The sequence below is a fragment of the Cucurbita moschata genome, unplaced genomic scaffold (assembly GCF_002738365.1).
Source record: "Cucurbita moschata cultivar Rifu unplaced genomic scaffold, Cmos_1.0 Cmo_Scf00028, whole genome shotgun sequence".
In the NCBI taxonomy this organism is placed as follows: Eukaryota; Viridiplantae; Streptophyta; class Magnoliopsida; order Cucurbitales; family Cucurbitaceae; genus Cucurbita; species Cucurbita moschata.
The window spans coordinates 780114-791109 of NW_019268544.1; the positions used below are offsets into that span (position 1 = coordinate 780114).

At 37.8% G+C, this 10996-nt stretch overlaps 2 protein-coding genes across 3 annotated transcripts in view; both read right to left on the minus strand.

Annotated features, from left to right (window-relative positions):
* The window catches only part of LOC111463219, a 6290-nt gene extending 4379 nt beyond the window's left edge, over positions 1–1911 (minus strand). The window contains exons 1-2 of one of the 2 annotated variants that reach the window (XR_002713840.1): positions 1588–1799; positions 845–1481 (exon numbers count right to left, since the gene is read on the minus strand). Coding sequence is in view for 1 of the 2 variants with exons in the window: in XM_023107081.1 (XP_022962849.1) it covers positions 1479–1481; positions 1603–1902 (303 nt within the window). In the remaining variant the exon portion in view is untranslated. Of the gene's footprint in view, positions 1–844; positions 1482–1587 lie in introns of those variants that run through there. The other variant, XM_023107081.1, reaches the window with a different exon arrangement.
* Positions 1912–2952: 1041 nt separating this feature from the next.
* Positions 2953–8669, minus strand: LOC111463211 (carotene epsilon-monooxygenase, chloroplastic). The gene is made up of 9 exons (XM_023107072.1): positions 8117–8669; positions 7137–7433; positions 6857–7054; positions 5823–5924; positions 5140–5280; positions 4913–5020; positions 4130–4212; positions 3606–3768; positions 2953–3197 (listed from the first exon to the last, which is right to left on the minus strand). The coding sequence occupies exons 1-9, from the start codon at positions 8627–8629 to the stop codon at positions 3132–3134; spliced, it is 1671 nt and encodes a 556-aa protein (XP_022962840.1). The 5' UTR covers positions 8630–8669; the 3' UTR covers positions 2953–3131.
* Between the last annotated feature and the right edge of the window lie 2327 nt (positions 8670–10996).

Genomic DNA, 10996 nt, shown 5'->3' on the forward strand with positions numbered 1-10996 from the left:
CGCAAATGACTCGGCATAGGCACGGGAGGGCCTATGCCTCGATAGAACCCGGATGGATGGATGTTCGGGAAGTCCCGATGAGATGAACGACACGCGGGCCCATTCTCGATGGCATGACCGAACGAGTTATGATGAGCGACGACATCCCGAGACTCGGGATGGCGTCAAGACATATGGACCCTGTCGATGGGGATCGAGATGGCAAGACGAGATGCGACGTTGTATTGAGAGACCTTGGCCCGAGCAGAGGCAAGGTCGAGCCGAATGAGTTGGCCTAGCGTAGAGGCAAGTCGGATGTGTCGCAGATGATTGAACATACACGCACAGGCGGCGTGTGTGGTTGAACAAGCTTGGATTCCGCACAAGCGATGTTCGATTGGCGAAGGCAAACCTCGCCTAAGGTCCGACGAAGCCACAAAGCCGGGGCGAAAAATATAATGGGGCTTAATTCCCCTTAAGGCTGGTCGTGAGCATGTATAGATCACGACGCCGCACGGTCAAAGATATAGGACCGTGACACCTAGCACCAGTAAGAACATTGGGCCCCGAAGGAGGTAGATTTGGTGGCGGTCCCATATCACGATTGGAGAAAGGAACGAGTGCTAGCGAGGATGCTGGGTCTTGAAAGAGGGTGTATTGTGATATCCGATATTGGTTGGGGGAGGAGAGCAAAACACTCTTATAGGATGTGAAAACCTTTCTCTAGTACGGGAGCCTAGCGGTGGACTTGAGGTTTCCCCTTATGGCTTGCGTGTCTGTTAGAAGAGGACGTAGCCTGAAGAGGAGAACTAAGCTCCTTCACTCTCCTCCTCCCCTCCGCCTCCTCACTTCCTTCATCCATTACCTTCTCTATGGTCGCCTTAACCTCTTCCCACCGCACCTGAACCCCAAACTTCTCCTCTTCCCCTTCATTCAAAGCCCACTTCGCCCCTGCACTCACTCCAATCCCAAGCACTTTCAGAACCAGCTGCTCGTTTATGAACTGGTCCACAAACAGAGGCCAAGTCAACAATGGCAGCCCACAACACACCCCCTTCTAGCATCCCACTAGCCCCACAATGGGTCAAGAACCCTCCAACGGAAGGGTGCGACAGTATCAAAATCTGGGGAGCCCAACCCCAAATCAATACCCCTCTTCCTTTAATTCCATTTTCATATCCATTTTGAGATTTTAATTTTACAAACTTTATATTATAAATCAACTATCTAACTTTAGGGAATATTAATTTCTTTGTATTTTGGACATGATCTGATCACAGCTTGAAGATAAATTCCATTTTCAAATACTGAAATTTCATTCTTTTAAGAGCAATGAGAAAAATGAATATCAAAGAATTAGGAGCTCTTTAGAAATTTGTTCTCAAAATGAGCATAAAAGAAACTCAATACATTTGCTAAAAGGATACATTGTTCTTCATTCTATCCCGATCTAAAGAGAACTTCGAAGAGAAAAATCTGAGTCGATCTGTTCGGAGGGGTTACTGAATCCCAACATCACCAGAAAAATGTTCATCAAAAGATTCAGAGTCAGAGGAAAGTTTAGGAAAAGTATGCCAAAGGATGCTAGTTGCCCTTTCAATCTCCCACCTCTCAGGCTCTCACCTGACCTGCAGCAGCAGCAGAGGCATCGCCATGGAAAGAAGCCATCAGCAGCCACCCTGACTTCCTTCTCCGGCCACCGCCATCAGGGGCGGTGGGGTTCGTGCAAGTTTGAGAGGGGTTGATGATCAGGGATGTGGTTTGTTTATCAAGGCAAAAGAGAAGGAAGAAATTATCTAAGAAGGGAGTTTGTGGCCACTTTTTGTTCAGGTAAAGGCTGCAATTTTCAGCATCTTCCAACGGATATGCTTTTCGCAGTGGTATTCCCTTTTCCCCACATCCCATGATACTATACCAACTCATCTCCGTTGATGCTAAGCTAAGTTGCATCTTAGTGTACTAGTTTTATCTTTTCTTCTTTTTTATATTTTTAGAGAATTTTATGTAATCTATTGTGAGATCCCACGTCGGTTGGAGAGAGGAACAAAACATTTTTTATAAGGGTGTGGAACCTCTCCCTAACAGACGCGTTATAAAACCGTGAGACTAACAGCAATACATAACAGACCAAAGCAGACTATATAATTTAGCAGTGGGCTTGGATTGTTACAAATGGTATCATAGCTAGACACCGGATAGTGTGCCAGCAAGAATGTTGGGCCTCCAAGGAGAATGGATTATGAGATCCCGCATCCGTTGGAGAGGAGAATGAAACATTTTTTATAAGGGTGTGGAAACCTCTCCTTAATAGACGTGTTTTAAACCCGTGAGGCTAACGGTGATACGTAACAGGCCAAAACAGATAATATCTACTAGCTGTGGGTTTGGACTGTTACAAATGGTATCAGAGTCAAGACTCCGAGCGGTGTGCCAGCGAGGACATTGGTCCCCAAAGGCGGGTGGATTATGAGATCTCATATGTGTTGGAGAGAAAAACGAAACATTCCCCCTAACAAGGGTGTGGAAACTTCCCCCTAACATACGCATTTTAAAACCATGAGGCTAACGACCTATACGTAATGGGTCAAAACAGACAATATCTACTAGTAGTGGGCTTGGACGGTTAGATCTATAACTTCAAAATTTGTTTTCATGGCCATCTACAGGTTAGGACAGCCCATTCAAGAAGTTATTTTAAACCGAGTGGGCTTGCTTTCCCTTTTGTTATAGCTTTCTTTTCTCTTTTCAACATGTGCCCATATTCATCTCTAGCCTTTCTTTACACCCATTTCCACATGCACCCAACAAAAGTTGAGGCCACTTAATGCTGTTCTTATCCTCGGGAGTAGGCCTTTTCTGTTTGATATGAATGTTCATAAATCTTGATGAATGGCCAACCCAACTCAAGCTAGTATAAGTTTGTTTCGGTTGATTTATTCAAACAAGAAATCCTATCAAGCGAGTTGGGCTATATCATAATATCATTCTCAAGCATCTTATTACCACAGGAATCTAGATCAAATGATTCTTCAATATGTATCTATGATTAAGTAATTGTCTATAGACAAAAGAATCAGCACAGAATTTAAAAGAACTAATTCTATCTTTTTTCTCTCAACTCTCTAACGTGAAATTATGTACATTTTCAACATTTACCTTGAAGCAGGGGAAGCTAATCCTGGGGTCATCTGCTTTTGGCTGAGTTTCATGTACAAACCCTGCATTTGCAATTAGCACTTGTAAGTATCAATCTTTCATATAAACCATATTTTTCTACAATTTCATCCGCTATTCTTCTAAGGAAAACTCATCAATATTACAAATAATCTTTCAAACATTAACAACAAGAAAAGAACAATACAATAATTCACAATTGATGTCTACAGAGTTCTGAAAATAAAATAAATTCATTTATGTTCCAAAAAAGACAGTTCTCAAAAAAATTATTTATTATCTAGTTATAGTTTCATAAGTAATTATCAAGCACAGCCAACGATATTGAGAACACAGTTCTAAAATGAATTGTTGAAATAATAATCGGAAGAAATCACAGGTACTACTCGGGATCCGAGCTCAAAATGTAGGAAAAAGTGTACCAATGCAGGGATGAGCATAGTAAACATTACATTTGTTGTATGTATAGTTGCTCCAGTAGTCATCCCAATGGTCTGATCTGGAACTAGCTCGAAGTTTATATGCTGCAGAAAAATGGCAAGTGCAACGATAGCTTCAAGCAGGGCGAATTGATCACCAACACACTTTCGGGGTCCTCCACTGAACGGAATAAATCTGTATTGTATGGTTTGGTCATTCAGGTCTATCAATTATGAAGGATAATGAGGTAGCTAGGTCTGATGGCAGATCAAAACCATGCATCATTTAAAATGCAAGTAAAAAATGAAAGTGATCTAACTACTGTGCTGTTCTTATAGTGCCACTAGTATCAAAAGTACCACCCACTGTTTTTTTTTTGGAGTGTCTATTGCACCTGGACATTCAAAATTCCACCATTCGAGCCTATTAGCACGTCGTTAAAGAGGATAAGAAACTTGGGGTCAAGCAACTCACACCAGAGAAGCCTATGACTGCCTGGAAGTGCCTATTGTACTATTAAAACAGTGTAGTTTCCACACACAAATTGAATGTGTACCTGAAATCTGTATTGCTTTCGTTGGGCACGGGACCCTCCAAGTCAAATCTTTCTGGTATAAACTCTTCTGCTCGTTCCCAAACCTTGAAACGTAAGTGAGAGTTACAATATTGTGCAAAGCACCACATAAAGCAAGAGCATGCTCAAATGTCCCTATGTTCAAAATATATATTCAAACTAGTAACAAAAAGAAAACAATACTTTAACTTTTGGTAATGTAAGTGTTCTTTCTGTATTTAGTCTTGTTTTGCTAATTTTGCATTGTAGATCGCCTTTTGTAATAATCAACGACTTCTCTTTGAAACTCTTGTAAGAAAATGATTCCTTTCCTGATGTTTTGTATATATTTGTGTTCATGAGTTCTAAGGACGAGAAGTGTTCGAATATACCCCCATATACAAACAAGGAATTTCACTTATAATTTCAAACATCCTTGAAATTCTCCCTCCATTGCTCAAATTTAAACCATAACTTAACATCTAATTCCTATTCATGGTAATAGATTATTATTATTAGGTTATATCAGTTGGTAAAAGATTCTTGTTCATGGACGAGTTAACCAATCGAATATCAGGAGATGTCTATTCAATGAAGCATGTGTAAGAATTTCTGCAAGCACAATATTTGAAAATCATCAACTGAGTTCTAATAACTACTACCAATATACCAACTTAACAGCAGAAAGCATCTTCTGAAATTTTTATAGTGAAAATCTTGAACAAGAATGAACAAAAGAGTCTATATCTAATGCAAAGATAGAAACAAACTCCTTGAAATATGTACCTGGGACGAGCGATGGATGTTATATACTGAAATCATGATATCTTGACCAGCATTAACCTTGTAATTTCCAGGAAGCACGTCAGCAACTTGAGCTCTTCTTATTAAAACCTGGAAAGGTTCAAGGAATGTTACCATAAAAACAAGATTAGCAGAATGATGAATAATTTCCATACGTTTCCTTCTTTTCTTCTAATGTCATAATTCACTTGATCAATAAATAAACGTACAGGTGGATGTGGATAAAGGCGCATTGACTCAAGGATACAACGCGTCAAAAATTTAAGTTCCTTTGTATCTTCGTAGGAAGGAGGCCTTCCTTGTAAGACTCTATCAACTTCAGTTTGCGCCTTGTTCAATGCTGAGGAATCCTGAGTTGCAGAATAATAAACCATATTGAAAAACAACTGACGAATTTTTTTTTTTTTTTTTTGAGCTTTTCCCCATCTTACTAATCATAATGAAGAAGGCAATCAGTCAAAGATATCCTCAAGTCGGAATTCCAGCAAACACCAAGAAGTATCCATTCTTAACACAAGATCCCCCCCTTGTAATCTTTTATTTTTCTCAATCAAAATTTGGTTTCTCTTTGAAAAGAAAGAACAGAAGTATATCAATTTCATAACAAAAATATATCCAGTCAAAATTACATTTAGATCCTGTGCCTGATAACATTATTCTTATGTATAAAATCAATTACCACATGGTGACTAGCCAAAATCTTTCTTCACTATTTTTATAACACGAGAATGTATTAACTATATTACTTATTCAAGTTTAGGTAACAAATTTGGAAGTTTAAAGGCTAAGATTGACACATCGAGATTGGACCAAATGAAATTTTCTCTTCAAAGAAATAAAATGTACCAAGGGACAAACATCTATTCTACATATACCCAAATGACTAGATTACCTTACTTAAAAGATACAATGTCCATGTTAGAACAGAACCGGTAGTTTCATGTCCAGCAACCAACATCGACAATAGATCATCTCGTAATTGTACACTTGAAACCTAAACGGTAAACAACACAAGAGACAAGTATCAGTGACAGAAGTTAGAACATGGCAGATCTCAAAGTATTAGTAGTTTTTTCCATTTTATGAGCACGCCATCAATAGAACTTTGCAAATTGACGAGCATTCATTTGAACTATGCTAATAGACACAAAATTTCCTAATTCCAACGTTCTGGCCTCTGGACCTCTGGTAGAACCCAAATTTAAAATAAAAACTAACAGTACTGATGAAAGAAAAGAAAAATTACCACTTCCCAAATATTTTGAGAGAGGCTTACAAAAGTCAAAACGACGGTGAGATCTCACATTGGTTGGAGAAGAAAACGAAACATTCTTTATAAGGGTGTGGAAACCTCTCCCTAGTAGACACGTTTTAAAACCGTGGGGATGACTACAATAAGTAACAAGCCAAAGTAGACAATATCTGTCAGTGGTGGGCTTGGGTTGTTAAAACGACCCTCCAAATTCTATTACTTACCAAATCCTCTAACTCCTCTATATAACCACTCGACTTAAACAAATTTCTCCAGTAATTTATATATCACAGTTCACATTCCTAATATATCCCTTCTAGCCTTCCTTACAACCTCTTGTCGTTAGTGCACTTTTTTATTTACTTTTTGCGTTTTGGAGAAACAAACATTATAGGAGGGACAAAAAGGCTTAATTCTGGCATTAATATATTGAATTCACAATGTAATCAAAGCCTATAATAATCTCATCTCACCATGCGACAGAACCTGTTTCATAAGCATGAAATAAATTCCTTGATCGGTGATTTAGCATACATAAAAGGGGACAATGGCTGTAATTAAAAAGAATCAGAGCGCTCACCCGCAGGAAACGAAGGATACTTTGCAAAATTTCTTAAACTACATTGCAAAATGTCAGTGATGAATGGAAAACATTAAAGTTATCGAGAACAGACCTCTTGTCTACTGGCCAGCAGGAAACGAAGGATACTTGGATCAGCATCATTCACATATTCCTCCTCATCGATGCGCTCACCCTCCATTTCCACAATTGCTTTGCACTTGGCAATTAGATCTTCAACAGTTCTTTGGATCACTGTAACTGCTTCTTCGGCTTTTATCTGTCTTGGGATTATCTTACACAGAGCCTTAATCTGCAACAAAAAAAGGTCCGGGTGAAAAACGAGTTGGGAAAACGACGATCATATGCAAAACTAGTTACATAAGAAAACCTGCCTTCCAATATGGTAAAATATCAGTAGAACGAGCCTCTGCCTCTTTCAAAGCAGTGTAAACTGCATCAATCACAGGGCTGTCAGTAGTGAGAGAATCAAAACTGTAGTTGAATACAGATAGACCAATAACATCAAGAGTTAGCTGAGAAAACTTTTCCTCCATGTTAACTGAATTATTATTTAATGCATCCTTTTGCAGCTTCTCCACCAATCTCATGGCACATTTACAGAATACTCGATCGACAATAACGGATAAGTACTTCTTGTGAAGAGATGGAACCACAGCCCTACGGCGAACCTAATATGATATATAACAACCAAGTTCAAGTGAGACTCAAAAAGGAATTTGAACGATTGTAGCACATTCGGTTAAACGTGCATATTCCACAGGCTTAAAAGCTTTTTCTTCCTTCCATAATTCAACTATATAAACCAATAATCAGTATGGGAAGTAAAATCACATCTGAATGCATAAAAGTATACAATTTCAAACATTTTCAAAATATCTTCCCTCTTCTTCATTCATGCTCCAAAACTCACCCACCGAGATTTCGTTTACTCGATTATCGTCCATAAAATGCTTCTAATCGAACCAGTAAAGCATCTTTCACAGCAAGAATGCATACCAAAGAAGCAAATTTATACAAAATGCAGAAGATCAATGATAAAAGGGATTAAAAAGCTTCCAAAAATACAAACACCAGTAACGTTACAAACAGAAATCCTCAATTGTTTTGTTTCATTACCCATTAATCAATACGGTGTATTAACATAATGAAAACACAGTTGAAAATAATATAATAAATAGTTAAATTTAAAGTACAATTACAGTTCATACTCTTTGTTGCTTTTATCGCATACCAGAGTCTCATAATTCAACCGTAAATTAACAGATAGAATTTGAAAGTAGACATGCAGCATACAATGATGAATTTTAAATTTATCTTCGTTCATGAACAGAACAGTAAGCGAAAAGATTACCGTCCAAAGCGGGCCTTCAGCAATCGCAAAACCGGACCCAAACAAGAACTCGGAGACCTCAGAAACAAGCCCTTTAGCGTAAGTCCCATAATTCCGAAGAACATGCTTAGCAATGGCAGGGTCACTAACCACAACGAAATTCCTAGGCCCAGCGGCGAGCCTGTAAATAGGTCCATAGTCATTCATCCACTTGAAAAGCGGAAGGAAAAGAGCACCGCCGAGCAGATCAGAAACGTCATCGAGCTTCGCACTGGCTATGGGAATGCCGGAGTCGTCGCCCTGACCTAGGGTAATGTAGCGAGTCAGAGAAGTGAGCCAATCTGGGCTGACCCAGGAACCGGATTTTGAAGTGTTGGTCGAGTTGTTGAGCTTCGCCGGCGTTGGGGGATCCCTTTCGTCGATGGAGGATCTAATGGAGAGAAATGGAAATTGGGTTCTTCGCCGGAGAGGGATTCGTTTATGGAGGGGAAATGACGGAGAAGTGAGTGAGGGATAACAGAGAATGGAAGACATGGATGGCGGGTGAGGAGTTTCAGATGTTCAACTTCAAGCTGCTACTACATATGGATAGCTTAGCGCAGTTATTTATTTATTTATTTAGGAAAAAATTAAATTTAATATTAATTTAGAATCTCAACTTTATTTTTATTATTACCTCAACTTCCACTAATTTATATATTAATTTTAACTGTGATTAATTTCAATAAAAATTAATCATTAAATAATTTTGGCAAAATTCACTAATTTAAAAATAATAAAAATACCCTCTTTTGCTCGGGTGTTAAAGTTCGTTACATTTCCACTACACACTGGGTTAAAGATGAACCCAATCAGATTGCCCTAAAGTGTCACGAGACAGGGACATGCATATCACGTGTCTTGGAGCAATCTAATTACTTATTTTCCTCTTTGGTCCGTAATTTGGCTCTATTTTGCATCGAATTTTTCATACGGGCTTTGTATTTGATTGAGTTAATTTTATGTTCTCCCAAATAGCTATGGATTATCCTTAATATTGCCCATCAATCCATACAGCGATGTCTGTTATATGGAACTTTTGTTTACGAATCTCCTCTAAACAAAAATTAAATCAATTTCTCGAGCGGTAATTCTAGTGCTTAAAAATAGTTATTGGATTGTTCTTATGATTGTCCGTACATTCTCGTAGGGATGACTTTTGGCTTCTCATAGATTTATAAATCTCCTTTAAAAAGTTGCTAATAGCAATATTATAATTATTTTTCAATAAATATAAGAATGTTAAATCATCTAATTGACTCGAGTTAATTTCTATATCTATCAGTACAATTATATTTCTATATCTATCATTGGATTAGTCGTGATCAAGTTAATTCTAGAGTGAGTCGTCTTGGAATGTAAGGGTGACTATCATAAATTCCAAGCTCGATCGAAGAGTTATTCATCTTCTAACCAGTTCTTGGTGATCAATGTGTTGAGTTAGCTTTGTTTGTGAAAGTTTGCAAGGATACTAGAAGGACCTCTAGCTTTGTAAAAATCTAGCATTGTTGACGCTTATCATTTGGTATCAGAGCATTTGGTCAACATTCTTTGGTCGGCTCTAGAGGTGGAACATCTTTAATTCGTTAAATTAGCTTTCTTTGTGAAAGTTTGCAAAAATAAGAAAAGAACCTCTAGCATTTTTTGCACTTATCAATAAACTTTGTCAAAACTTGCAACGCGATTATGCAACGCTTACTCTCACATTCGAGTAAGTCAGATAATTAGGATTTGGGTCACTGTTGGCACAGTCAATTTATGCTCAAACCTCCAAACCCGTTCCTATAAAATATTTTAGAAAATAAGGACATAAAATTTTGAAATATATGGAATTCCGTCTTTAAAAAAAATAATAATATAAGCTAAAAGAGAATAAACAACAATTACAGATTTGATAGCGTATAACTCGAGTACGAAGAATTGACAACTAATCACATTCCTTATAATACATTTTGAGACGTCTTAGTCTTGATGTAGATATGATTTTGACGATGGTCATGTATTCTCGTATTGATAGTAAAAACCTAACTAATATGAAAAAAAGGTTGGAATGGACATACAACTATAAGCAACAAACTTTAAACAAGCATGACTGGAACATCGAACATAAAACATGTGATTGCGGTTTAGTCCGGATGGGTTCCTATTTTTGTAAAGAATGTTTTTTATGGCGTCAAAGATGGCGAGCTCGTTAGGGTCGGACACTGAACATGGTCGGTGGATTATAAACGAGAAGACCAAGACTTTGTGTCCGTCAACCCGACTCTAAGCCTCAGCCTGTCTTAACCTGCAACGACTTCAATGTCCTGGGTCAACGGCTCATAAACGAGAAGACCAAGACTTTTTGGTCGTCAACCGCACTGTACTTACAGTTTTAGTGATTTTTTATCTCTAATTTCTTTGATGGGCAGTGAAATTAAGTACCTAATTAGCTTAAATTCTACTAATTAAGCACATAAGTTTCTTTTTAGATTTGAAAAATGATTTAAAAAGACCCTTAAAAAGTAACTTTCTTGTCTTTCTCACTCCTGCGTTGACCCATCGCCCCTTATTGCAACCAATATTGAATATTATTATTATTCTTTTTAATATGGGTATAATTCAAGATTCAAATTCTCGTTCCACCCTTCACTACTTAAAAAATTAATTTTTTTTCTAAAAATTAAACAATAATCGAGTGAATTTAAGGAAGAGCTAGAGTTCTACAGAAGGGACTTTTCCCTCGTTTGCAGGCCCCATCAAATAGAGTCGGGTAGAAAAGGGTAGTTTCGACTTTTCAAGATAAATTTAGCGAAATTGGCTGTTTGAAGACCAAGTAAATAATTTTTTCCATACACCCAGTAAAAAAAAAAAAAAATATAT

Coding starts and splice junctions, on each gene's coding strand:
- LOC111463211 (XM_023107072.1), bottom strand. CDS start 8,629: ATGTCTTCCATTCTCTGTTATCCCTCACTCACTTCTCCGTCATTTCCC. Junction 5,281..5,822: donor CATTGTATCTTTTAAGTAAG/GTAATCTAGTCA, acceptor TCTGCAACTCAG/GATTCCTCAGCATTGAACAA. Junction 4,213..4,912: donor ACATCCATCGCTCGTCCCAG/GTACATATTTCA, acceptor TTACGTTTCAAG/GTTTGGGAACGAGCAGAAGA.